Below are 27,892 nucleotides of genomic sequence, written 5' to 3'. Positions count from 1 at the left end.
AAATATTCTGAATACGCAGTTTACCAACTCCCGGCCTCAGAAACTCAACTGGGAGTTTGGCAGGTTCTGAGATAAGTTAGCTGCTTCCCTCTGTGGCTTTGGCTGCTCAGTGCATTTTCTATTTAGCTTCTTTGGTTATATCCCATCTCAACATAACCCTTCAATGGCTTCCAAGTGCAGTTGGACTAAAATCGAAACCAGCGAGTGCTTTGAGGCCCTGTGTGACCTGGCCCCTACCTGCCTCTCCTACCTCCTCCCACACCATTCTCTCTGCCCAGTTACACTGGGCTCCTCTCTGTTCCTCAAGCATGCCGGGCTCTTTCCTACCCCTGGGCCTTTGCACTTGTTGTTCCCTTTTCTTGGAATATACTTCCTCAGTTTCCCCATGGGTGACTTGTTCATCCATCAGGTTGCAGTTTCCTCAAAGACAACTTGCCTGACTTCTCTATCCAAACACTATCTTGGGCCTCTAGTTAGTCTTTTTCACACACTCCTTGCTTTTTTCTTTTATAGGGTTTATTACATTATGCAACTATCCTGTTGTTTCTTTGGTCTGTTGTCTATCTCCCTTCTAGGCACTAAGGATCTAAATCCCTGCTCTATAGAAGCTTATAGTGGAGGAGACAGATAAATTTGTTTAGACATCTAAACAAATGAATAATATAATTTCAAATACTGATGAGTGTTACAACAATAAAGCAGTGTAAGAGGACAGAGTGTGCCTCAGGGAATGTGGTGGATGGTGGTGGTTAGATGAGAGTAGTCAGGGATGGCCTCTCTGGAGGGGTCACATTGGAACAGAGAACAGATTGCTGGGATGGAGTAGACCTTTGAAATTATGGGGGAACAGCAAGTGTAAGGGCCTCTTAGCAGCAGCCAGTTTGGCAGGTGGAGGAACAGATAGGAAGCTTGTTGGGCTGGAGTGGCATGAGCTGGGGGAGAGAAGGTGGGAAATGAGGCTAGAGACAGAGGAAGTAGGAACAGGTCTGGGGGAGCTGCGTGAGTTGGGTGAAGAGTTTAGATTTTCTTCTAAGTGTGATGGGACATGTCTTCAGAGCAATATCCAGTTTCCAAAGAACACACCCCATCTCTCCTGATCCTCACAAGAAACTCTGAGATAGGTAGGACTGATAATAGTTAATACCTTTTATCAAGAAGGAAATTACCATTTTATCATTGGTAAATCAAGAAGGAAGTTCAAGCTTTGCCAAATTAGCAAATTTGCTTTTAAAAATTAATTTTTATTAACATTTACTGTATTATTAGTTTCAGGGGTAGAATTTAGTGATTCATCCATTGCATACAACTTATTTTAAGTCACACAGTTGAAACAAGACTCTCTAACTCTATATCAGGGGTGTCTAACCTTGCACTGACATTGAAACCCTCTGGGGAGCTCTACAAAATCGTCACACCTGGGTCCTGCCCCCAGAAATGACTTAAAAGGGCTAGGGTGTGGCCCAGGAGGATGGTTGTTGTCAATGTTTTAAAGATTTTATTCATTTATTTGAAAGAGAATGAGAGAGCGACCACGCGTGTGTCTTTGTGTGTGCGTGGGGAGAGAGGCAGAGGAACAAGCAGACTCCCTCTCTGAGCCAGGAGCCCAACACAGGGCTCAATCCCAGGACCCTGAGATCAGGACCTGAGCCAAAGTCAGGTACTTAACCGACTGTGCACCCCCAGGAGGGCTGTTAAAGCTCTCTAGGTGATTCTAACCCACCTCAGAACCACTGCTTTCAATTCACCAGCTTTTCACTACATGAACTGCCTCCTTTTCCACTCTTTCACTACATGAACTGCCTCTCTGTCCAAAAGAGAGCTTTTCCACTAAGCTGCCCATTAAAATCACTGAGGGAGCTTTCTAAGGATTATGGAGGTCCGATCCCAGACTAGACTCTAAAATAAGAACTTCTGGGGCTTTTCTGTAAGTGCCTCATTTGCCGTTGGAGCTTCCCACATTTTTTTTTTTTTTTTTGATTTTTCTTATCTGCTGTTGTCTCTTCATTTGTTCCCTTTCAGTGTTATGCTTTTTTTTTTTTAAATTCCTTTTCTGTCATTTTCATGGGATTTTAGGAAGGAGTGGACTTAAATGAGTGTACTCAGCATACCATATTGAACTTGAAGGCTTACAAATTTAAAAATTTAAAAAATGTTTAAATAATTAAATTTTAATTATAAAAGTTATACACACATTTATTGTAAAAAAATTCAAATATTATAAAAGGTCACAGGGAGTAAACTGAAAGTTCTCTAACCCTCCTCCCCCATTTCTTTTTTTTTTTAATTTTTTTTTTCTTTTTTACAGAAAGAGAGAGATTACAAGTAGGCAGAGCAGCAGCCAGAGAGGGGAGGAAGCAGGCTCCCTGCCAAGCAGAGAGCCCGATACGGGGCTCGATCCCAGGACCCTGAGATCATGACCTGAGCTGAAGGCAGAGGCTTAACCCACTGAGCCACCCAGGCGCCCCTCCTCCCCCATTTCTATTCCTCAGGGTAACAGCTAGCCTGCTACTAACATTTTCATGGTTAAACTTTGGGTGCAGTTAGAGTAACCATCTTAAGTATTTAATATATTTATTCTGTCTTCTTTCTGGTTTTAAACTTCCCATTTTAACTTAAATATCCTTTCTCTGTTTTACTGTATTTTACTGCATCTTTATGCTTTTTAATATGATTTTTTTGATGCAAACAACCTTCTCCAGGGAGCCCCTATTCAACCTTTAATTCCCAGCCTCTAAGTCAGTTCTTTTTTTTTTTTTTTTTTTTTTTTTTTTTAGAGAGGCAGGCAGAGAGAGAGAGAGAGAGGGAAGCAGACTCCCTGCCGAGCAGAGAGCCCGATGCGGGGCTCGATCCCAGGACCCTGAGATCATGACCTGAGCCGAAGGCAGCGGCTTAACCCACTGAGCCACCCAGGCGCCCCTCTAAGTCAGTTCTTAGTTTATGGAGCATTTCAGACTCTCCTGGGCAAAATTACTGTTCCCTTCTTTGTGTTCCTAAACCACTTTGTTCATAACTTCAGCTCACACTTCTTACACTGCTTGAAAATTATTTATGTTCCTATCGCAGCACGTATACACCACAAACTTGAGACAGCAGGGACTGTGTTAGGCAATTCTACACTACTGCTGTCTCTATGCATCGGTTGTCTTAGTCTGTGGTTTGTCTTTTCATGCCCTTCGATGAAGAAAAGTTATTGAATTTAATGCAGCCCAAATTTATCAAAGGTTTGTATATAGTTTGTGCTTGTGTCATTTAATAAACCCTACCCCGAGATCACAAGATGTTTTCCTCTATTTTCTTTTAAAATTTTTGATTTTGTTTTTCCCCTTGCAAGTCTACCTGTGGGGTGAATGAGGGATCCAATAGATAACTAGTTGTTCCAGCTCATATACTGAATGATGTGTCTTTAAAAATTGACCTATAGGGGCGCCTGGGTGACTCAGTGGGTTAAGCCGCTGCCTTCGGCTCAGGTCATGATCTCAGGGTCCTGGGATCGAGTCCCACATCGGGCTCTCTGCTCAGCGGAGAGCCTGCTTCCCTTCCTCTCTCTCTGCCTGCCTCTCTTGTGATTTCTCTCTGTCAAATAAATAAAATCTTTAAAAAAAATAAAATAAAAATTGACCTATAATCTGGCAGTATAGATCATATATCTGGGATCTGTCATATAACAAGATACCACATATGCCTGGATCTGTTTCTGGGTTCTCTAAGCTGATTTCTTTCCCCCACTCTGGTTATCTTTATACTAATAAATACCAAATGGCCTTAATTTTTACATCATTATAATAAAATTGATTTACGAAAGCCCAAGTCTTTGAAACATATTACTCTCCTTCAGGAGTGACAATGCTTTACCCTTTGTTTTTGCATATAAATTTTAGATTAGCCTGTGATAGTCCAGAAAAAATCCTGTTGGAACTTTGACTGAAATTGTATTGCATGGATAGATGAATTCTGCCCCACCCCCGCCCCAACTCTGCTCCCCCAGGAAGTAGCTCAAGACATATTTGTGAAATGAATGCATATCTGATGAATGTCTCCAAAGTACATCTTATAAACATGCAAAACAAATCAATGAATGAACGAATGGGGGCCAAAGATAACGAAGATTAAGCAGCACATTCTCACTATTGAGCAACTGTCAGTAAAAGTCTTCCTTGCCTACTTGTTCTAAAACGTTATTTAAAATACACAAACCCTTGGGGCACCTGGGTGGCTCAGTGGGTTAAGCCTCTGCTTTCGGCTCAGGTCATGATCTCAGGGTCCTGGAATCAAGCCCCGTGTCGGGCTCTCTACTTGGCGGGGAGCCTGCTTTCCCCTCTCTCTCTGCCTGCTTCTCTGCCTACTTGTGATTTCTCTCTCTCCCTGTCAAATAAATAAAATAAAATAAAATAAAAAAATACACAAACTCACATCTCCATCCTTCACTGAAACACGAATCTACTACGCCTCCGTCGTTAAGACTGTTGAACACAAGTTTTCAGGAAGACTATGGGTCCGCAGCTGGGCATGAAACAAGGCCATCTGATAAGTAAGGTGTCTTTTTTCTTTTCTTTTCTTTTTTTAAAAAAATATTTTATTTATTTATTTGACAGACAGAGATCACAAGTAGGCAGAGAGGCAGGCAGAGAGAGAGGGGGAAGCAGGCTCCCTGCTGAGCAGAGAGCTGACGCGGGGCTCTGTCCCAGCATCCTGAGATCATGACCTGAGCTGAAGGGTTTGGCTTAACGCACTGAGCCACCCAGGTGGCCAGGTAAAGTGTCTTGACTCCTCGGATTCCTCCGTGGGGAAGCCAGGCGAAATGCAGGCTCCCGGCTCCCGCGGTTTAGGGAACCACGAACTACAAGTCCCGGCAGGCCACGCGGCGCCTCCGCTTCATTAGGCGCAATCAGAGGGTGGTGGAGAGCAAAGTCCCTGCGAACCCCGTCACCCGCGTGCGGCGTGGAACCTGGCGCCACGTCTCGGCATTCCTTGGGTGAGTAGGGCAGGCGCGCCGGGGCTGCACCGCGGGTGAAGCGCCGGGGAGGCGGTGTAGACGCGCCCAAAGCTTGCCTCTGATCGGGCCGTGGGGAGGGAATTCCCGGCCTGCGACCTTGTCACCGGGGTCCGTGCCTGGCCACGTGACCGGCAGGGGCGGTCCTCTGCGGGGACTCTCCAGCTCCGCTCGGCAGTGGGCGGAAGCGGGGACTGGCTAGTTGGGTGGCACGCTCTGGCACGTAGGTAGGGCTGGATGAGGGGGTATCAGGTGGCTTTCCCAGGCGGCTTCTCCCTAGGCGGTCTACGGGCTCCGAGGCGCCGGCAGCGCGGGCCTGACGTGGTCTGGACGAGAGCTGGGGGCGCCGCCTGGACTCCCGGCGTGCCCCAGAGCGCTCCGGATCGTCCGCACCTTGCGGTGCCCTGCACTTCCAGTTCTCCCTATAAACGTGCTGTGTGTGGAGAGCAGCCTCTGGGAGACACCTAGCACAGCTCTGTCCCCAGGTTAAGTGGCGTTTACTTCCTACTAGGTAGGAAGTCAACCAATTCAACAAGTATTTATTGGTCCCGTCCATGATAATTGGCACTTACTGGGTGCTCAAGAGGTATTTGCGGAGTTGAAAGTGAATTTGACTTCTCTGTGCCTTCATATGTTTTCTTTAAGCATTTTCTTATTGCACAGGTTCTCAAACTGCATCAGAATTCCCTGGAGGGCTTGTTAAACCACACGGAATGCTGGACCCCATCCCCAAAGTTTCTGATTCACCAGCTCAGGGGTGGGAAGCAAGAATTTGCATTTCTAGCATGCTCGTGGGAGATCGAGAGGCTGCAGGGGACATGCTTTTGAGTACTTCTGCTTTGTAGGAAAAAAGTCCTGTGAACTTAAGCACCAACTTTTTCTTCACACCAGATTATGGGCCTTTGTTTGCCAGTTTAACTTTCTGTAGTTGGGTAAACATGTGCAGATGACCGTGCACACTGTTAATTTGCCCCTACGTTATTGTATATACAGATTTTCACGAAGTCTATGCTTGTGTCATTTTTCCTGGATTACATCATGTTCTATTGTGTCATCATTGGCTTGGCCCTCAGATGTAAGATTTGACCTCTGCTGGGAGAGCTTGCATTTTGTTCCTTCTTGGTATATACATTTTCTTGAGAGAAAGGGGACCTAAAGATAAGAATAGTGCTTGCTTCTGGCATCCATCCCCCCACTCCCTGCTCAGCCCCCTGGCCCCCAACTCACTCACCAAATCTCCTGGGTTTAGATTCGTGTGTCAGAGGCATTCCAGTGACCCACCTCTTACCTGCCACGTGCTCTCTGTGTTGGTTTTCCACTGTTCTCCCTGATTCCCCACTTTCCCAGGATGAACCGAATGGAGAATTTCTATTCCTTGCCTGGGTGAGATTTATTTTCCCTGTCTGCTCTGGGACCCTGGTCTCAGCCAGGGATTCCTTTATTTATTTATTTTTAAAAGATTTTATTTATTTATTTGACACACAGAGATCACAAGTAGGCAGGGAGGCAGGCAGGAGTGTGGAGGGGGAAGGGAAGCAGGCTCTCACTGAGCAGAAAGCCTGATGTGGGGCTCGATCCCAGGACCCTGAGATCATGACCTGAGCCGAAGGCAGAGGTTAAGAAGATTGACCCACTGAGCCCCCCAGGTGCCTAGGGATTTCTTTATTTAATCAATATTGATTCAATCACCTTCTGGACGTCAAACCCTAGGGAAGGAAGTATCATTACATTTGGACCTCATCATTGGTGGTAGGGCAGGTTAGAAACCTGAATCAGGCCAACGCTGTGGTCCCTGGGCTTTGACTCTGGATCTTTCCAGACTTGAGGCATGATGGTACCCTCTACCTTGTTTGCTGTTTAGCCACATCATGAAACATTTTCAGGTTTCCCTGAAAACCTGATCCTCTCATTGGGTCTTTTCCAGTCTTGGGAGCAGACAGAAGAAATAATGCTCAAGTCCTCTAGTAGCCTCTTTAGGAAATGGGAGGAGGCTGTGGTCACTTTTGGGATTGATGCAATTAGAGCCAAAGTGCTTTTTTTCTGGTCATTCTCACTTGTGCACCAAGCAGGGAAGAGTGATTCCCTGCTTCTTGTCCTGGGATGTGGCATGGGGAGGGGGCTGCGGGTGGGTGGTAACTGATAGGCCTAGCCACTCTTGACCCACCACAAACAGTAAGTGCTTGGTTCCCCATTTAGTTGTGTCCAGGGATTGGACATTTCATTCGACCATCAGCTTCCCATTTGTAGATCTTTCTGTACTTCCCTTTTGCCTCGGTTTATTACCTGCTGGGTTATTCCTTTATGGCCCAGCAAGATGAATTCCATTCTTCTGATAGAGTTGACGATAACACAGCTCTCCTAAGGTTCCTGGACTGGAATGGGTCGTTTCTGGTGGGGTGCTTTGATTGACAGTCTGCTGTGTTGATTTTCATGTCTTCTACATGCTGCCATTGTTTGGGCCTGGTAGAGAGTCAGAAATCGAAGTTGCTGCCCACAGTGACTGACACGGTTACCTGTGAACCGTGGTAAAAACACTGGTGAACAGAGCGTTGCAAGTCCATGAAGGAGGTCATGTGCCGTAGACAGGCTCAAGCTTTAATGCTGCTGTTTACTACTGAGTCACCTGGGAAAAATCTCACCCCTGTGCTCCTTCCTTTCCTTATTTATGCCTGCGGATGATAATAATATTTGTTTCATCTTCCTGGGCTGTGTTCAGTATCTAAAGAGATAAATGAGAGCAAAGGGCTTTGTAAAGGTTGGTTTTTGCTAATATTGTTATCCGATGTGGAGGTGTCAGGGTCTCCGTGTCCTCAAGCTCCCATCCCCTCCCCCAAAGTGTGTGCTCCTGGGAGAGACAACTCAGGTGAAAGTCAGACAAGTAAACAGGACAGGGGAGGCGATTCATTAGCAAAGGGTTTAATAATGAAAGGTGTTTTTCACCGACAGACATATTTCACGGCTGACAGGGTCTTTTAAAATACCCGGAGGGAAGCGACTCATTTGCATGTTAAAGACTCACTGACACCTTATGGAAAACTCCAGCTCCAATCTATTTCGACATACTTTGGCTCCTATATCATCTATTTTATGTTTTTCAATTTGCACCTCTTTTATTACTGAGGACATTTGCATGAAAACCGGGTCTTGGGAATCGTGTCTGCTTGGCTGAGGCTTCCCCTCCCAGGGTGGGTGATCTCAAGGCTAGGGGTGGCCTCATTGCCCACAGGGACAGGCCTGGGGGATGGAGCATGAGGCAGATGGGGTTTAAAAGAGGCAAGAGCTGGGAGGTGGTGCTGGGGGTAGCTGGGGGAGGATGGCATCCAACTGACAGCCCTGGGGTGATTCTCACCTGGGGACCTGTGTTGGTACTGGCTCAGCGCAGCCTCATGGGGTACCATTTCTCCCTTGATTCATTCAGCAGATACTTTTGGGGCACCTACTGTGCTAAGGCAGGTTTGGCAGACTCTAGCCACTGGGCCACTTCTAGCCATACCCATCATTTTGTATATTGTCTGGGGCTGCCCTTTGTAGGCCAATGTCTGGGTTCTTCATCTGAGTGAGATGGGCGGCATTAGAGAGTTGAGAGCAGGGGAATACATAATTGGGCTGAAGTTTCCATGTTGAGGATAGATGGGGGATAAGTGTACTCTTTTATCATTCAATCATGTATGTTAGCAGACTTATTAATTAACTATATGATATGTTAACAAATTCTGCCCTTCACATGTAATAGAACAGGCAGATACAGGACCGGATCCTTAGAGAAAAAAGCAGCGCATAATAAGACCAGATAGGAGCAAACAACTCATTCTAAGTGGCTGGCTCAGAAGGCTTCACAGAGGGCTTGGGTGGGGGTGGGGGGTGGTTGAGAGTGGAGAGGTATTTGGGAGATGAAGCTAGCAAGTTTGGGTGGGTCTTGAATGCCTTGCTAGAGAATTTGGAAGTTTTCATCGGTGGAGGGGTTGTGGGGTAATATGCGTGCACATGAAGGTTGGGGTGATGACGACCTGGGTGGAGAGTAAAAGTCAGAGGGGATGTAGGGAAATGGTTTTGGAGTGGGGAATGGTTGGGCTGTTCGGGCAAGATAGGGTGGCCTTCCTCCCTCAGTTTATTAATTGTACGGGGTTGTGCCAAATCCTGGTCTCCCAGGTGCTAAGAGTTCTCCATCAGCTGTTTCTACATCAGTGCTTCTGGGAAGAAGAAACAAAGTTTAAAATAACAGTAAGGAGTAGAAGTCTTATTTGCAGAAATGTTTGGCATTATGTTAAAGCAGCATCTCATTTAATGCTCCTAGTAACCCTAGGATGGAAGTACTGTCAGGGACTTCCTTTTGTAGATAATGACGTGGGAGGCCCCAGGAGGCTGTGACTTGCTCAAGGCCATACAGCTGGTGAGCGGTAGAGCCGGATTCTTCCTGACTCCAGAGGCTGAGTTCCTGGCCCCCAGTGGTTCCATATGACCTTTTTAATGTGGGCTTCTCTCAAGGCCCCATGGGGACAGTTCCTGGATCACCTCTCATGGACCCTCTTGCACTGATAATCTTTTATTTTATTTTTATTTATTTGACAGAGACAGATTACAAGTAGGCAGAGAGGCAGGCAGAGAGAGAGACAGAAGCAGGCTTCCCACCGAACAGAGAGCTTGATGCGGGGCTCGATCCCAGGACCCTGAGATCATGTCCTGAGCCGAAAGCAGAGGAGGTTAGGTGGGGGCCTGCCAGGATGTAAGAAGGGAGGCCTGCAGGAGTCCTCCAGAAGCTGACAGGCAGGGGAGTCAATAAGGTGCTTTACCAAAGCATGGCATTGGGAGAGGAAATAATAACAGTCATAATAATAATAATTATAATAAGAGATGAGTAGTGGTAGTAATAGCAGTTAGTACTGTCTTTGTACTGTGTAGGTGGCACCTGGCTATACATTTTGCATGCTTTCCTCATCCCTCACCACCACATCCAGTAGACACTGTTGTCACCATCCCCATTTTATAGACAAGGTCACAAGAGTCAGAGAGAATTAGCAATTTGCCTGCTTACCCAGTTGGGAAGTAAGTGTAGGGGCCCAAACCCAGGCCTGCTAGAGTGCCTGTTCTTGTTTGGAAGGAACTCTTGGCTTATTAAAATGTCAGCAGAAAAAAAAAAAAAATAAAAAGCTGGCAGAATGATGCAGGGATAGGGAGGTTTTAATAAATAAAGAGAATATTAAAAAAAAAGATTATAAAGAAAATAAAGCCTATTCTACAAAGCAAGGTTTTAATTTCCTTTTTTTTTTTTAAAGATTTTTTTTTATTTATTTGACAGACAGAGATCACAAGTAGGCAGAGAGGCAGGCAGAGAGAGAGGAGGAAGCAGGCTCCCCGCTGAGCAGAGAGCCTGATGTGGGGCTTGATCCCAGGACCCTGGGATCATGACCTGAGCCGAAGGCAGAGGCTTTAACCCACTGAGCCACCCAGGCGCCCCTTAATTTCCTTTTATTTACAAACCCCTTTCTTGCAGAGTTAGGAACTGTACCCAGGAGCTGGGCTAGAGTATTCGTGTTTAGGGGAACAAATGAGTTTCCTACATGATTTCTTTAAAAATAATTGTTTGGAGTCACACTTTGTAGGGTAATTGCAGACCCCTGGGGTTGAGAGTAGGTATGATCAAGTTGGAGGCTTGTTTTTTGGGCATGGTTTCACTGATGGATTTGAACATATGCAGCCTCTTTATTAAAAAGAAAATATTTAGAAGAATGGTTCTCAAATTTTAGCTTGCATAAAAATCACCCATTATGGGGCGCCTGGGTGGCTCAGTTGTTAAACATCTGTCTTCAGCTCAGGTCATGATCCTAGGGTCCTGGGATCGAGCTTCGCATTGGACTCCCTGCTCAGTGGGAAGCCTGCTTCTCCCTCTCACACTCTCCCTGCTTGTATTCCCTCTCTCTCTGTCTCTCTGTCAAACAAATAAATAATTTTTTAAAAAAGATTTTGTTTATCTTTTTAATAAATGTTTATCACCATTTATTGAAAAGACAGTCCTTTCCCCCGTGTATGTTCTTGGCTCTTTTGTCGTAAATTAATTGCCCATATGTGTATGGGTTTATTTCTGGACTCTCTGCTGGAATTCAGTGATCTCTGTGTCTATTTTTATACCACTGCCATACCGTTTTGATTACTACAGTTTTGTAATGTAGTATAATCAGAGATCATGATACTTGCAGCTTTGTTCTTTCTCAAGATTTCTTTGACTATTCTGTGTCTTTTGTGGTTCCCTACAAATTGTTCTATTTCTGTGAAAAAATGCCATTGGGATTTTGATAGGGACTTCATTGAATTTGTAGACTGCTTTGAGTAATTTGGAAATTTTACAATATTCTTCCAATCCATGAAGACAGAATATCTTTCCATTTATTGGTGTCTTTAATTTCTTCATTAATGTCTCATAATTTTCAGTGTACAGGTCTTTCCCCTCCTTGGTTAAATTTATTCTTAGCTTTTTATTTTCAATGTAATTATAAATGGGATTGTTTTCTTAATTTCTCTTTCTGCTTATTCACTATTAGTGTACAGAAACAGAACAGGTTTTTGCATGCTGATTTTGTATCCTACAACTTTATTGAATTGGTTTATTCTAACAGTTTTTTGGTGGATTGTTCAGGGTTTTTGTATGTAATATCCACTGCAAATAGTGATAGTTTTACGTCTTCCTTTCCAATCTGATTGGCTTTTACCTCTTTTTCTTGTCTATTGCTCTGGCTAGGGCTTCCAGTACTATGCTGAATAATACTTGTCCTGTTCCTAATGTTAGAAAAGCTCCCTGCCTTTCAACAATAAGTATGGTGTTAGCTGTGGGCTTGTCACATATGGTCTTTATTATGTTGAGGTGTATTTCCCTGTCCCTACTTTGTTGAGAGTTTTTAATCAGAAATGGGTGTGGAATTTTGTTAAATCCTTTTTCTACATCTGTTGAGATGATTATGTGATTTTTTAAAAAAGACTTTATTTATTTGACAGACCAAGATCACAAGTAGGCAGAGAGGCAGGCAGAGAGAGGGGGAAGCAGGCTCCCTGCTGAGCAGAGAGCCCGATTTGGGGCTTGATCCCAGGATCATGGCCTGAGCCGAAGGCAGGGGCTTAACCCACTAAGCCACCCAGGCGTCCCTGATTATGTGATTTTTATCCTTCATTTTGTTAATGTGGTGTAAGAGATCTGCATTTTTGAGATGGAAGATAGTAAAATTAAATCTACATTCACAAGTTATATTAAATGCAAGCAAAAGAAAATCAACTATATGTTGTTTAGAGAAGTAGTATAAAATGTAAGTTGAAAGTAGAAGAATGGAGAAAAGATGTACCTGTGAATACTTAAGAAAAATCCACGGCTATCCTGTGAGGCATGAGTTCAAACAGATTTTGAAGAAAATGAAGACAAGGCTGTCTGTAGCATTAGTTTCCCATGAGGGGGAAACAGGCACAGAGCAGGGAGGGGCTGGTCACAGGCTACGTCCAGGGCAGAAGCAAGAAGGGGCGACCTGAATCTTCCTTCTCCCTCTGTACGGGTTTGCACATGTGGTTAGTTTGGTGGCTCGCTTCTGGATGGGACTTCTTCCCTGCTGCCTGCAGCCATCGTCAGGGAGTTTAGTCTGATACAGAGTTCCCAGAAACTGAAGGGGAAACAGCCTGTTGGGTACAGTGGCCCCCAGAAGCTCCAACGGTCCACCTGGTGGACTGAGCTAGTACAAGTAGGGTGAGGAAGGCCATCAGAGAGCCCTGAGCCCACTTGATCCCACTGACTGGGAGTGCTTCTGGTTCAACAGACCAAATCAGCAGGTGGACGTTGAATCCCTACTTGCGGAGTAGTCAGCGGAATAAGTCATGGCGTGTGCCTTCAGGGAGCTCCCTGTTTTGGCTGCGGACTGAGCACTTCTGACCTGGGCACGGAAGCCAAATGACCGGGCACAGAAGGCAAATGACATCTGTGTGTGCATGGTGATAAAGTAATAGTTACAAGTAACGAGGGTGAGCGTGCTCTGCCACATTCCCTATCAGTGGTTTAAGTCGCTGCCTTCGGCTCGGGTCATGATCTCGGGGTCCTGGGATCGAGTCCCGCGTCGGGCTCTCTGCTCGGCAGGGGGCCTGCTTCCCTCTCACTCTCTCTGCCTGCCTCTCTGCCTACTTGTGATCTCTCTCTGTCAAATAAATAAATAAAATCTTAAAAAAAAAATTCCTTTAAAACAGCATTTTTGTCGCATACGTGTCATCCCTCCTCTTACCCCCTTTGATTTTCTTCTCTGAACTTCATACCTGCTACTATTCTAATATGTCTGTGTGCTGTGGACCTGTCGTCCCATCTAGAGCGGAAGCACCACATGGGCAAGAACTCTGTTTTGTTTCCTCGAGGAGTAATGACTTTGAGAGTTGACTTGTGCCCAGTACTCTGCTAAGTGTTTTATATATACAATTTCATTTTTTCCCAGTTACTTTTTTAAAAAAATATTTTATTTGTTTATTTGACAGAGATCACAAGTAGGCAGAGAGGCAGGCAGAGAGAGAGGAAGGGAAGCAGGCTCCCCTGCTGAGCAGAGAGCCAGATGTGGGGCTCGATCCCAGGACCCTGGGCTCATGACCAGGGTGGGCTTTAGCCCACTGAGCCACCCAGGTGCCCCTCCCAATAACTTTTGACGTAAGTATCATCCTGTGTTACGAGTGAGGAAACAGAGATCAGCAAGATTAAGAAAATGACCCAAGATCCTATAATCTTATAAGCGGCAGAGCCTGAATTTGAACCCTGGTCCGACTAACTGTGGGATTCAGCTATCCCTTGTTGTCTCCTTTCCTTCTGCAGGGTCTGGGAACATGGTTAGAAAGGCGCTCAAGCTTGCTTCGTGGACTGGCGCGGCTCTGGCTGCCTCGGGCTTCTACCTTTACAGTAACAAGTACTTGGATCCTAATGACTTTGGTGCTGTCAGGGTGGGCCGAGCAGTTGCCACGGTAGGTTTTTCTCATTGTCAGGTGGCCGAGGGACTGCACTGTTACCCGCAGGTGTTCATACAGACAGCAGATGCGGAGGTACATGTGTAACACTCTTACGTGTGCCAAGCTTTGAACAGGCATGGCTGTGTGCCCTTCTGTATCTCTATTCTCGTAGGGCCCCCTCCCCAGGTCCTACCAAATCCCAGTAGAATGGGATTGCACACGGTCTCTGTTGTGAAGCCTTTACATTTTATTTATTTATTCATTTATTTATTTTAAAAAAGATTTTATTTATTTATTTTTTAAGAAACTTTTTTTTAAAGATTTTATTTATTTATTTGAGAGAGAGAGTGAGAGAGAGCATGAGAGGGGAGAAGGTCAGGGGGAGAAGCAGACTCCCCACAGAACTGGGAGCCCCAGGACTCAATCCTGGGACTCTAGGATCATGACCTGAGCCTAAGGTAGTTGCTGAACCAACTGAGCCATCCAAGTGCCCTTATTTATTATTTGACACACAGAGAGAGAGAGAGAGAGAGAGAGAGAAAGAGAGCGATCACAAGTAGGCAGAGAGGCAGCCAGAGAGAGAGGGGAAATAGGGTCCCTGCTGAGCAGAGAGCCCAATGCGGGGCTCAATTCCAGGACCCTGAGATCATGACCTGAGCCGAAGGCAGAGGCTTAACCCCCTGAGCCACCCAGGCACCCAAGCCTTTACATTTTAGATTCTGTATCATATTTTAGTGACAGACCTGGGCCGGTACTCCTCAGCCAATGCATATGGAAAGGCTCACCAGCTTTGATGAAATTCTATCAGGAAACCTGGTTTCTCTCCCGTGAGCTAGTGTGCATGGTTCCTGAGGCAGGGCCCAGACTCAGAGCACCTGGGCCTTGGAAGATTTTTGAGGATCCCCTCCAGCCCCTGAACTAACAGAGAATCTGAGTTGAATATTTTGTCATTAGAGGTTTTCTCTGTGGCCCGGGAGCATCCTTCCACTGCGATCGTGGCCTCTTGATGCTGCTGAGAGCCACTCTCCCGGACATGCACGTGTAACTGCCTCACTGGTGGGCAGAGGGCCACAGGCCTCTGTGCTCTCTCTCTGCCTTTTGTCTGCTGCAGGATGAGCTCGTCCTTGCTTCCCCTTGGTGTGGATAGACTCTGAGGCACGCTCTGTTTGAGTTGTTGTCTGTTTGTTTCCTTAATACTCAGTGTTGTGAAGTCTTCTCCTGTGCTAGTTATAGAACCCAGACAGACAAATAGATAAACAGGCCATGGGATAGAAAATGATTCCTGAGTGTTTACTGAGGGCCTTTTGGCGGCCCAGCATTGTCTTACGTGCTTTGAGAGGTAGAATGAACTGTCCCTCCTCGACCCAGCTCTGAAGGATCTTATGACTGAGGAGTGCTCACATGAGTGGGTCAGAAAACAATCACTCTAAAGACGTGGATTGGGGGGCGCCTGGGTGGCTCAGCGGGTTAAAGCCTCTGCCTTCGGCTCAGGTCATGATCCCAGGGTCCTGGGATCGAGCCCCGCATCGGGCTCTCTGCTTGGCTGGGAGCCCGCTTCCTCCTCTCTCTCTCTCTCTGCCTGCCTCTCTGCCTACTTGTAATCTCTATCTGTCAAATAAATAAATCTTAAAAAAAACAAAAACAAAAAAAACCGTGGATTGGGTCAAGATGTGTGACTCAGGGGACCACTGCTAGGGGACCTCAGACACAGGAGTGAGACCTGTAGGCTGGGAGTCAGGATGAGTGCCCTAAGGGAAGCGGACATTAATGGAACCTTAGGGATTTGAATATAGTTAACCCTTGAATTACGCAGAGGTTAGGGTGTCAGTTCCCATGCAGTCAACTTTGGACTCCCCAAAACCTTGAGGACTGATAGCGTACTATTGACCAGAAGCCTTTCAGATACCGTGAAGAGTTCATTAACACATTGTTTGCATGTCGTATGTATATTCTTACAATAAAGTAAGCCAGAGAAAAGGAAAGGTTATTAAGAAAATCATCAGGAAGAGAAAATACATTTATAGTACTGTACTGCAGTTTAACCAAAAAACCCCCAAAGCCATGTGTGAATGGACCCGCACAGTTCTAACCCATGTTCAAGGGCCAACTTGAACTGGAAATGAGGGAGGAAAGTATTTGCCAGTGCTTTACACACCAGTCACTAGGCTGTGGCTTCTTTAAAGCCAGGGCTCTGGTCCTGATTGGCCTTGTGCCTTGTTCAGTGGCCAGCTCTTGCTTGTAGTTGGTGTTTAACACCATTATGTTGAGTGGAGTAAAGTTTTGGGGGTGTAAACAAGATGATAGACTTTTCTTGGTAACAACCTTGTAAGTCCCTTAGCTTCTAAGGACCTCAGTTGCTCAGTTCTAGAAGGGAAGGTTTGGCCTGGATAGTCCTCCAGCTTCCTCCATGTCTGCGATATCTGGAAACCTGTGATTCTCTGATTCAGGATGTGGGATATGGATATGGGGATGTGGATATGGGGACTTCTTCAGGGCTTTTGGCCAAGGGTCCCAGAATCAAAACTCAGGCTGTCAGTGCAACATAAATATAAAACGATGTTTATTTATGATGCTAAGTTTATCCAACAGCGTTCATTCAGCTCGTCTTTACTGAGCATTTACCTTTGTGTCTGGCACAGTAAGATGGTGCTAGGGCTACAGTGATGAATGGGAAGGACAAGGGTCCGTGTTTGTAGAGCTGATATTCTAGCAGAGAGAATAGTCCATATATAAGGAAACAAACGAGCAAGGTAATTTTGGGTATGATAATGTCATTATGATAAATAATTGAGAGTTGCTGGCAGGTGGGGCAACCTTAGACTGGGGCTCTCTGCAGAGGGGACATTTGTGCAGAGCCCTGATTGACAGGAAGAAGGCAGCCAGGCTAAGATCTGCGGGGGGGGGGGGGGGGGAAGCATCTTAGGGGAGAGGTTGTCTACTTCTCTAGACATACTGCCTGTGTCAGGGGCGTGCAGCTGCAGGTGGTGGGGGAGGGGGCGAGGAGCAATATTTGATGCCCAGGCGCTAAGCCTTTCTTTTCCTTGGTTCACAGACAGCTGTCATCAGTTACGACTATCTCACCTCCCTGAGGAGTGTCCCCTATGGTTCTGAGGAGTACTTGCAGCTTCGATCCAAGGTAAGGAGTCCGGGGGACCCATCTGAGCCAGGCCAGGACCAGCTAAGTCCTGAAGTAGCTGCAGAGCTCGCAAGCGTCTTGCGTGCACCTGGGGGTCGGCAGTGGGCTGTGAAGGGATTGGCGCTGGGGGCTTGGGAGCAAGGAGGGGAGGACTGTCTCCTCATTGGAGGTGTTTTTGTGCTGACGGGCTAGGCTGCCCAGCCTCCATCAAGCTGGATCCCATGGTACTGAGGTCATTAATTGACAAGGCACTGTCGGGAAGGCTGGTGTGTGTTTCTGGGGAGCACAAGGTGTCTGGGATGACTCAGGAGTGATGAAGGCTCTGTTCCTGAGATAACTCAGTTGGCTTCCGAAGTGCTTTGTCAGGCAAAACCCAATTGAAAGAGGTTAATTGCTTTCCTGTCCTCTCAAGGCTACACTGGGGCTCCTTGCTAGGCCTCTGAGGGGAGCCGTCCACCCTGCACCCTCTTTCCTCACTTGGAATAGGTCAGTTGATTTTGATGCTACAGCTAGATGAGTTGGGGCATCAAGCAAGAGGGTGTCTTTTTTTGGATATAAGTTGAGTTTGGGGTCAAGTGTAGATACTTTTGTTTCCTCCAAGGAGAGGTTTAGGATAGATCTGTATATCTTTGCTCAGCCTGGAATGCCCTTGGCCCCTTAGAAAATTTCTAGTCATCCTTTTGGCCTCAGCTCAAATACCTCTCCTCTGTGATGTTTTCCTTCTCAATCATTCTTGGTGGATGGGATAATTAATTTTAGAATTTTTATTTAAACTTTTCATTATAGAAATTTCAACCATTAACAAGAGTAGAGAGAAAAGTATAATGAACCCTTATGGAATCGTCATCCGGCTTCAGACATGATCAACATGTCGTCAGTCTTGTATTATCCATTTGCCCCTTTATTCATTCATGCATTTTTAATTCATTTATTTATTTTTGCTCAAATATTTAAAAGCAAACTTCAGGCATCATATTATTTTATCTGTAAATACTTCAGTCTGTATCTCTAATAAAGAAGTACCTTAAAAAAACTTCCAAGGGCGCCTGGTGGCTCAGTTGTTAAGTGTCTGCCTTCAGCTCAGGTCATGATCCCAGGATCCTGGGATTGAGCCCTGCATTGGGGTCCCTGCCTGGTGGGAAGCCTGCTTCTCCCTCTCCTACTCCCCTCTTGCATCTCATGTTCCCTCTCTTGTGTCTCTCTTTGTCAAATAAATAAATATAATCTAAAAACAAAACCCCCCAAAACAACAAAAAATTTCCGTACCATCATCATATCTAACAAAATTAACGGTATTTCCTTAATAACTTCTAATAGCTAGTTCATACTCAAATATCCCTAATCCCAAAAATGTCTTTTTAAAGTTAGTGTGTTACGTTCTGGACCTAAACGAGGAGCATGTATTGCATTAGGAAACATCAACCAAAATCTTCTCAAATCTATAGTATTTCCCTTCCCTCCTATTTTTTGAGCTATTTTCTTGTTGAAGAAAGCAGATCCTTTACCCTGTAGAGTGAGACCAATCACATCCTCAAAGCATCATTTAATGGGAAGTAGATCAACATGGCATGCAATTCGAAGTATGTCACATTTGAACATGCAGAATGATCCTCCTCTCCTTGTGCCTCAGGTGCCCATTGTTCCAGCCTGGAAGTGATCAGTGTGTCCTGTATGTCCTTCCGGAGACATCTTCCCACTGGAATGTAGTCAGACTTCTTTATTCCTACCGCAGATGATAACTGCTTACATGTCTTCCTTTCACTTTACACTATAGATTCCTTTAGATCAGGGATGGGGTCATCTTTTTTGTATTTTCTGCCTCTAGTGATGATGCCTAGGACTGAATTGACTTAATGTCTGTTTCAGGCTGCACCCGGCTAGGTCCTTCCTTGGGAGGTGCAAGTTTTGCACGCTGAAGACCTGAATTTGTACTCTGTCTTTGGGATGGTCATTTAGCCTTTGGAGCTACCATTCTCCTCACCTGTAGAGTACAGTTGGCTCTGCCACATGCTGGGGATTATATAGATAATATCTGAGACATTTGTGTTGTAAAGTATGAGTGTGAAGTAGGTATCAGGAATCAGTCAGATGTTGGGCGCCTGGGTGGCTCAGTCGGTTAAGTGTCTGCCTTTGGCTCAGGTCATGATCCCAGAGTCCTGGGATCGAGTCCTGAGTTGGGCTCCTTGATTAGTGGGAGGCCTGCTTCTCCCTCCCCCTCTGTCTGCTGCTCCCCCTGCTTGTACTCTCTCTCTCTCTCTCTGCCAAATAAATAAATAAATAAATAAAATCTTTACAAACAAAATCAGTCTGATGTCTACCAAGAAAGATGCTCCGTGAGGACAGACACTTGTCTCCACGTCTGCAGCACCTACAGAAGTACCCAGGACACAGTAGGTCCTGAATAAAGGTTTGCTGAGCAAATGAATGAATGAAATGTTAGTTTGTGTTGGAAGATCTCAAAGCCGGGGCTCTGAGACTTGGTGCCCACCCCCTGCTGTTCCCCGCCCCTCTTTCTCCATCTAACCAGTGCTGTGGGCCTTAGAGCTGACCAGAGCGACATTCTGCACAGAGGTGCAGGCCGGGCAGGGAGACAAGCTCCCTGCAGAGCAGACAGGGGATGGGTGACATGCAGACAGTGGCCCTCACGTGTAAGGCACCAGCAACCCCCAGGGAAGTTGACGGCTTTGGGGGATGCAGGAAGGAAAGTGCAGGCTGCTGTTTGACAGGAGGATAGCTGACACAGATAACAAGGCTGGAGGCTGGTCCCTGGGACTTGTGGCTGGGAAGGGGAGCTGGCAGGCACTGAAGAGCTGGAGCAAATACTGCCGGAGTGTGTTCTTCTGTTGGAACACTTATCTCTTCTCGTCTTCGTGACTGATAAAGGAATGAGTGAAGGGTAAAACATAATTATCTCACTGTCAAGCCAGCGTCCCAGGTCCCGGAGTATGCTAGAGCAAGAGACAGTGACTTAGAGAAGTACTTTCAAGGTTGGTGCTCGGCCGCCTTGTATCTTGGTGACTCAGCTTCACATTGTGGGGGATGGGAAACAAAGACAAGGAGTGTTCTCTGGGGCCTCAGTGGCACTTTGCTGGGCAGCTGAGGGGATGTGCTGAGGCCCCAGTACTTTGAAGAACCAGACTCTGGGTGTCTAGGATGCTTATAATCAGAGGCGACAGGTGTGGACCAGCCTGTGCACAAGGCAGGAGGAAGTCACAGCTGGTAAAGATGTCCGGATGGGGCTGGAGGAGGCAGGGCTGAGCTGATTCTGACCAAGGGGCTCTGGTATCGTAGACATACGTTAATTTTTCAGCTCAAGAGCCGCTCACGTTTTGGGTAGTAGCATCTAAAACTTCCTTCAGGGAGCCACCAATATCTTATGTACTCATCCCAGGGTTTGAGAGAGGCTCACCCTACCCTCAGCTCCAAGAGTGGCCACATGACTTAGGCTATCGATGGAGTTCGTTCCTTTCGCCCTAGAGATTGATTCAGGGACGGGCACTTGAGCCAGTGTTGGTTAGGACTTTTGGGGGTGTCCTGCATAGGACACTGCCTTTTCTGCTGCATTAGCTGCCAGTACAGGGTATTGACTTAAAAGCTGCTGGCAACCCTCTTGCTATCATGAGGGGAAAGCCTGTCTGTGAATGGAGTATTGTAGAGAGAAGGGTCATTTGAGTCCCTAGATCTTGCTGAGCCTGAAGCCCCTTTGGACTTTCCAGTTATATGTACCAGGAAATTCTTCTTTTGCTTCAGATGATTTGAGATCAGTTTTCTGTTACTTGCAATCAAATGAATCCTGATACACTGGGGACCATAAGAGAAGTGTGCTGGATCTTGAAGCTCAGTTAAGGTTCTGATAAATCACAGAAGGTCTAGTAATTTAAGGAAAGAAATGAAATTGAGAAATTCCAAGACCTAAACAGGGTGATGAGAGGTTTGCATGGTGCTGAGTTGACTTGTAGGCTTTTGGTCTGCCAGGCTTCTGGTCTACCATCAAACACCTGTACTATCCTATCTGTAAAGTGGTGGCAATAGCCTTTGTCCCAGCTGAATCTGCAGAACAGAGATGAGCAGCTTTGTTTAACTAAACACTGGGGATTATTTAATGCAGCCAGAGAGGAGATCCAGAGGCACAAGTTTTGCCTCAATGACTCCTTATCATTTTAATGAACAAGTTAACGATTTTCTGTTTTCCTTATTTCTATATTTGTTAACTGGAATTCTCATGTAAGGAAGAGCTGTCCCTTCTCTTTCAGTTGTTTATTTAATTATTTTTATCAGTATGAACTCATGGATATTTATATTATTCTATGGGTTATAATCCAAAACCATCATTATTTTTATTGTTTAAATTATTCTAATTTTGGCATTGGGAACTCCTTCAGGTTGATTTCTGTGTCCATTCTTTTTTGAACACTATCTTAACTTTCTTCTTCTTTTTTTTAAATAGGATTTATTTATTCACTTTAGAGAAAGAGAGAGAGAGTGCAAGCAAGTTAATGGGTGCACACATGGGAGAAAGGGCAGAAGGAGAGGGAGAGGGAATCCTAAGCAGACTCCATGCCAAACGTGGAGCCCAGTGTGGGGCTGTATCTCACAACCCTGAGATCACAACCTGAGCAGAAACTAAGAGTCGGACCCTCAACCAGCTGTGCCACCCAGGTGTCCCACTATCTTAATTTTCTAATCCCCAGACTCCTCATATATTTTCCTTTCTGCAGCCCTGGAATCAATCACTTCCCCAAGGAGTCTTGGTTCTTTTTATTGGAAGAGGGTATTTAGAAACCAAGATGTTGGGGCTAGATGTGCTTATTGCTATGGGAGTGCCATTGTTTCTAGGCCCTCCAGGAGACAAAGCTAGGAGATAAGTGTGTATATTTCTGTATGTGTGTATATATGTGTGTGAACACACACACCTATCTATGAAGAAACCATGAGTTCATACTGATATCTCCAACTCCCATATAACATCACAGAATTTTAGCTCTCTCCCATTCCTTATGTATAACTTATTTCTCTGACAGTGAGAAACCCACCTCTCTTTATCTACAGTATATTTACTTACTTGTTCAACTAGTATACCCTAAAATAGTTAAGACCTTTGAGGCATATAGGAGCAGAGGGAGTGGCCCAATCTGGGTGAGACTGAATAAGTTAAGGGGGTATTTGAGCTGGGTTTGGAAAGGTGGGTGAGATTGAAACTTGTAACACTGGGGACAGGTGATTTTGATTGAGGTTGATGGGTAAAATTTTGGGGATTGTCTATAAGAAACAGATTAGTTCATTGTTACTGGGGACTAGGGTATGGGTGAGTGAAGATGAATACTGGCAAAGAGAATTAGAGCTAGGTCACAGAGGGACGAGAGGCCAAGGTTTATACCAGAGGTAGTAGGGAGCCATGGCAAGTTCTTGGGTGAAGTTTTGTTAAGGCTTCAGTGAATAAGAATGCCCTGGTGTAAAGTCATCAGTCACTGAAAACTTTTTGAGCATCTACTCTCTCATACGATGAGCAGAAGCATGAGAGAGAGAAAGTGTGTCTAGGGAGGGAGAGAGAGAGAGATCGCGGGTGCCTTTTCCTTTCATAATCAGAATCCGAATATAGGAGGGTTCTCAACTGCTGCTATGACCAGGAAGCTTTTGAGTTGAATCCCATAGCTTGTTTCTGAGTAGGTCGCGGGACTCTTATGGTGTCAGATGTGTCAGGTCAGCCGTATGTGTGTGCTCGTATTAGTTACGCTAGTCCTTACTACTTGGGCTTGAAGAGGTGGTGATTAATACTCTGCTCCTCCTTGTCTGAGAAGCAGAACCAAGGAGATGCAGGTGTCTGCCAAGAAGAGCTCAGAATGTCAGCTGTATTACTGATAAATGCTGAGTTGGAGCTTGTGTCTCGGGTCTGTGAGCCAGCGGGCTTATTGTACGTCACTCCTGAATTTGCTAGACTTACCTACACAACATAGATGTGGCAGAACAAGCCTCTTACCGGGGCGAGGGGTGCTGCCTATTAGGGCAGGAAGGAATGGAGCACCATCGTCCTCTGGAACTGCTGATCCCAAAAGGGAGGTGAGAGGCAGCAGTGGACTGAGCACGATGGGCTGAGCATGATCTGTTTCTTCTCACCAACTCACCAGTCTGATTGGTGACTCCTTCTCCCATAGGGAGCAAGAGAGAAGAGAGAGATCAGGAACATTACACCTCTATGGGGCTCCCATAAAACAGAGATGGGATGTTCACCTGCAATACTCACCTGCACATGGGAAGCAGCGGTAATTTTGTTGTAAGAACTGTTTGTGCCCATTAAATTCTGCTAATGTTTATACCTGACCTTGTTTAGGGACATGGGCTACTTCGGGCTTGAGTATGTGTAACAATTTCAACCTTACTAAAATCTGCGTTTAGAGAGAAGGGTCGTCGATTGTCAACCTTTAGAATGCAGGTATATGGCATATGGTAGGGTGTTTTGGGGGAAAAGGATATTGATTAGAGGAGTAGAATAAGGGACTTAGGTGGGGTGATGACTCTTTATATTTATGCTATTGACCTTGAGAAACACCTCTTTGGCACCAGCTAGCTCAGGCTTCGTACAGATGAAACTGGAGGTCTATAGGGTTGTTGGGATTTTTTTTTTCTTTATAGATTTTATTTTATTTCTTAATTAATTATTTTTATTAACATATAATGTATTATTGCTCCAGGGGTATAGGTCTGTGAATTGTCAGGCTTATATATTTCTCAGCACTCACCATATCACATACCCTCCCCAATGTCCATAACCCAACCACCCTCCCCCCAGCAACCCTCAGTTTGTTTTGTGAGATTAACAGTCTGTAATGGTTTGTCTCCCTTCCGATCCCATCCTGCTTCATTTTTTTCCTTCCCTACCTGCCAAACCCCCCACCCTGTCTCTCAAATTTCTCATATCAGGCATATCATATGATCATCGTCTTTCTCTGATTGACTTATTTCAGTCAGCGTAATACCCTCTAGTTTTATCCATGTCATTGCAAATGGCAAGATTTCATTTTCTTTTGATGGCTGCATAGTATTCCATTGTATAGGATAGGGATTGCATCTCTTTATCTATTCATCTGTTGATGGACATCTAAGTTCTTTCCATAGTTTGGCTATTGTGGACATTGCTGCTATAAACATTCGGGTGCATGTGCCCCTTCATATCCTACATTTGTATCTTTAGGGTAAATACCCAGTAGTGCAATTGCTGGGTCCTAGGGTAGCTCTATTTTCAACTTTTTGAGGAACCTCCATGCTGTTTTCCAGAGTGGCTGCACCAGCTTGCATTCCCACCAACACTGTAGGTGTTCCCCTTTCTCCACATCCTCACCAACATCTATTTTTTCCTGACTTGTTAATTTAAGCCATTCTGACTGGTGTGAGGTGGTTCCTTATTGTGGTTTTGATTTGTATTTCCCTGATGCCGAGTAATGTTGAGCACTTTTTCATGTGTCTGTTGGCCATCTGGATGTCTTCTTTGCAGAAATGTCTGTTCATGTCCTCTGCTCATTTCTTGATTGGATTATTTGTTCTTTGGGTGTTGAGTTTGATAAGTTCTTCATAGATTTTTGGATACTAGCCCTTTATCTGATATGACATTTGCAAATATCTTCTCCAGTTCTGTCAGTTGTCTTTTGGTTTTGTTGACTGTTTGCTTTGCTGTGCAAAAGCTTTTGATCTTGATGAAGTCCCAATAGTTCATTTTTGCCCTTGCTTCCCTTGCCTTTGGCGATGCTTCTAGGAAGAAGTTGCTGTGACTGAGGTCGAAGAGGTTGCTGCCTACATTCTCCTCAGGGATTTTGATGGATTCCTCTTTCACATTGAAGTCTTTCATCCATTTTGAGTCTATTTTTCTGTGTGGTGTAAGGAAATGGTCCAGTTTTGTTCTTCTGCATGTGGCTGTCCAATTTTCCCAACACCATTTGTTGAAGACACTGTCTTTTTTCCACTGGACATTCTTTCCTGCTTTGTCGAAGATTAGTTGACCATAGAGGTGAGGGTCTATTTCTGGGCTCTCTATTCTGTTCCATTGATCTATGTGTCTGTTTTTGAGCTGGTACCATACTGTCTTGATGATGACAGCTTTGTAATAGAGCTTGATGTCTGGAATTGTGATGCCACCAACTTTGGCTTTCTTTTTCAATGTTCCTCTGGCTATTTGGGGTCTTTTCTGGTTCCATATAAATTTTAGGATTATTTATTCCATTTCTATAAAAAATTGATGGTATTTTGATAGGGATTGCATTAAATGTATGGATTGCTTTAGGTAGCATAGACATTTTCACAATATTTGTTCTTCCAATCCATGACCAGGGAATGTTTTTCCATTTCTTTGTGTCTTCCTCAGTTTCTTTCATGAGTATTTTATAGTTTTCTGAGTACAGATTCTTTGCCTTTTTGGTTAGGCTTATTCCTAGGTATCTTCTGGGTTGGGGTGCAATTGTAAATGGGATTGACTCCTTAATTTTTCTTTCTTTTGTCTTGCTATTGGTGTATAGAAATGCAACTGATTTCTGTACATTGATTTTATATCCTGACACTTTACTGAATTCCTGTTTGAGTTCTAGCAGTTTTGGAGTGGAGTCTTTTGGGTTTTCCACAGAAAGTATCATATCATCTGTAAAGAGTGAGACTTTGACTTCTTCTTCTGGTTCAGATAGCTTTTATATCTTTTTGTTGTCTGATTGGTGAGGATAGGACTTCTAGTTCTATGTTGAAAAGCAGTGGTGATAGTGGACATCCCTGCCATGTTCTTGACCTTAGGGGAAAAGATTTCAATTTTTCCCCACTGAGAATGATATTCACTGTGGGTTTTTCATAGATGGCTTTGATGATATTGAGGTATGTACCCTCTATGCCTACACTTTGAAGAGTTTTGATCAGGAAGGGATGCTGTACTTTGTCAAATGCTTTTTCAGCATCTATTGAGTATCATATGGTTCTTGTTCTTTCTCTTATTAATGTATTGTATCACATCGATTGATTTGCGGGTGTTGAACCAACCTTGTAGCCCAGGAATAAATCCCACTTGGTCGTGGGGAATAATCCTTTGAATATACTGTTGCATCCTATTCGCTAGAATTTTGGTGAGAATTTTCACGTCTGTATTCATCAAGGATATTGGTCTATAATTCTCTTTTTTGTTGTGGTCTTTGGTTTTGGGATCAAAGTAATGCTGGCCTCATAAAATGAGTTTGGAAGTTTTCCTTCCATTTCTATTTTTTGGAACAGTTTCAGAAGAATAGGAATTAATTCTTTTTTAAGCATTTGGTAGAATTCCCCTGGGAGGCTGTCTGGCTCTGGGCTCTTGTTTGTTGAAGAGGGATTTTTTTCCTTCTTGGCTCAGGGAAATTTTTGATGATTGCTTCAATCTCCTTACAGTTATGGGTCTGTTCAGGTTTTCTATTTCTTCCTGGTTCAGTTTTGGTAGTTTATAGTCTCTAGGAATGCATCCATTTCTTCCAGATTGTCAAATTTGCTGGCATATAGTTGCTCATAATATGTTCTTATAATTGTTTGTATTTCTTTGGTGTTGGTTGTGATCTCTCCTCTTTCATTCATGATTTTATTTATTTGGGTCCTTTCTCTTTTCTTTTTGATAACTCTGGCCAGGGGTTTATCAATCTTATTAATTCTTTCAAAGAACCAGCTCCTAATTTCATTGATGTGTTCTACTGTTCTTATGGTTTCCATTTCATTGATTTCTGCTCTATTCTCAATTATTTCTCTTCTCCTGCTAGGTTTAGGTTTTCTTTGCTGTTCTTTCTTCAGCTCCTTTAGGTGTAGGGTTAGGTTGTGTATTTGAGACCTATCTTGTTTCTTGAGAAAGACTTGTATGGCTATATACTTTCCTCTCAGGACCGCCTTTGCTGGCTCCACAGATTTTGAACAGTTGTGTTTTCATTATCGTTTGTTTCCATGAATTTTTTTCAATTCTTCTTTAATTTCCTGGTTGACCCATTCATTCTTTAGGAGGATGCTCTTTAGCCTCCATGTATTTGAGTTCTTTCCAACTTTCCTCTTGTGATTGAGCTCTAGTTTAAAAGCATTGTGTTCTGACAATATGCAGTGAATGACCCCAGTGTTGTGGTACTGTTTGAGACCTGATTTGTGACCCAGGATGTGATCTATTCCAGAAAATGTTCCATGTGCACTAGAGAAGAATGTGTATTCTGTTGCTTTGGGATGGAATGTTCTGAATATATCTGTGATGTCCATTTGGTCCAATGTGTCATTTACAGCTTTTATTTCCTTGTTGATCTTTTGCTTGGATGATCTGTCCATTTCAGTGATGGGGGCGTTAAAGTCCCCTACTATTATTGTACTATTGTCAATATGTTTCTTTGATTTTGTTATTAATTGGTTTATATAGTTGGCTGCTCCCATGTTAGGGACATAGATATTTAAAATTGTTAGATCTTCTTATTGAACAGACCCTTTGAGTACGATATAGTGTCCTTCCTCATCTCTTATTATAGTCTTTGGCTTAAAACCTTATTTATTGATATAAGGATTGTTATCTCAGCTTTCTTTTGATGTCCATTAGCATGGTAAGTGGTTTTCCACCCCTCACTTTAAATCTGGGGGTTCTTTGGGTCTAAAATGAGTTTCTAGGAGTGCCTGTGTGGCTCAGTGAGTTTAGCCTCTGCCTTTAGCTCAGGTCATGATTTCGGGGTCCTTGGATCAAGCCCTGCATCAGAGTCTCGGCTCAGCAGGAAGCCTGCTTTCCCCTCTCTCTGCCTGCCTGTCTGACTGCTTATGATCTCTGTCTGTCAAATAAATAAATTAAATCTTAAAAAAAAGTAGAATGA

At 44.5% G+C, this 27,892-nt stretch overlaps 1 protein-coding gene across 4 annotated transcripts in view; it reads left to right on the top strand.

Annotated features, from left to right (window-relative positions):
- The first annotated feature begins 4,917 nt into the window (after positions 1-4,917).
- ADCK1 (aarF domain containing kinase 1) overlaps positions 4,918-27,892 on the top strand; it is a 121,370-nt gene continuing 98,395 nt past the window's right edge. For 3 of the 4 annotated variants that reach the window (XM_046009749.1, XM_046009751.1, XM_046009747.1), the window contains exons 1-3: positions 5,040-5,217; positions 13,809-13,954; positions 16,992-17,075. In XM_046009749.1, coding sequence (XP_045865705.1) covers positions 13,820-13,954; positions 16,992-17,075 — 219 coding nt within the window. In that variant the 5' untranslated portion in view covers positions 5,040-5,217; positions 13,809-13,819. Of the gene's footprint in view, positions 4,973-5,039; positions 5,218-13,808; positions 13,955-16,991; positions 17,076-27,892 lie in introns of those variants that run through there. The other variant, XM_046009748.1, reaches the window with a different exon arrangement.

Source organism: Meles meles, chromosome 6 (assembly GCF_922984935.1).
Source record: "Meles meles chromosome 6, mMelMel3.1 paternal haplotype, whole genome shotgun sequence".
Taxonomy (NCBI): domain Eukaryota; kingdom Metazoa; phylum Chordata; class Mammalia; order Carnivora; family Mustelidae; genus Meles; species Meles meles.
Note: the sequence above shows the minus strand (reverse complement) of the source record. Positions and strands in the feature narration are given on the sequence as shown.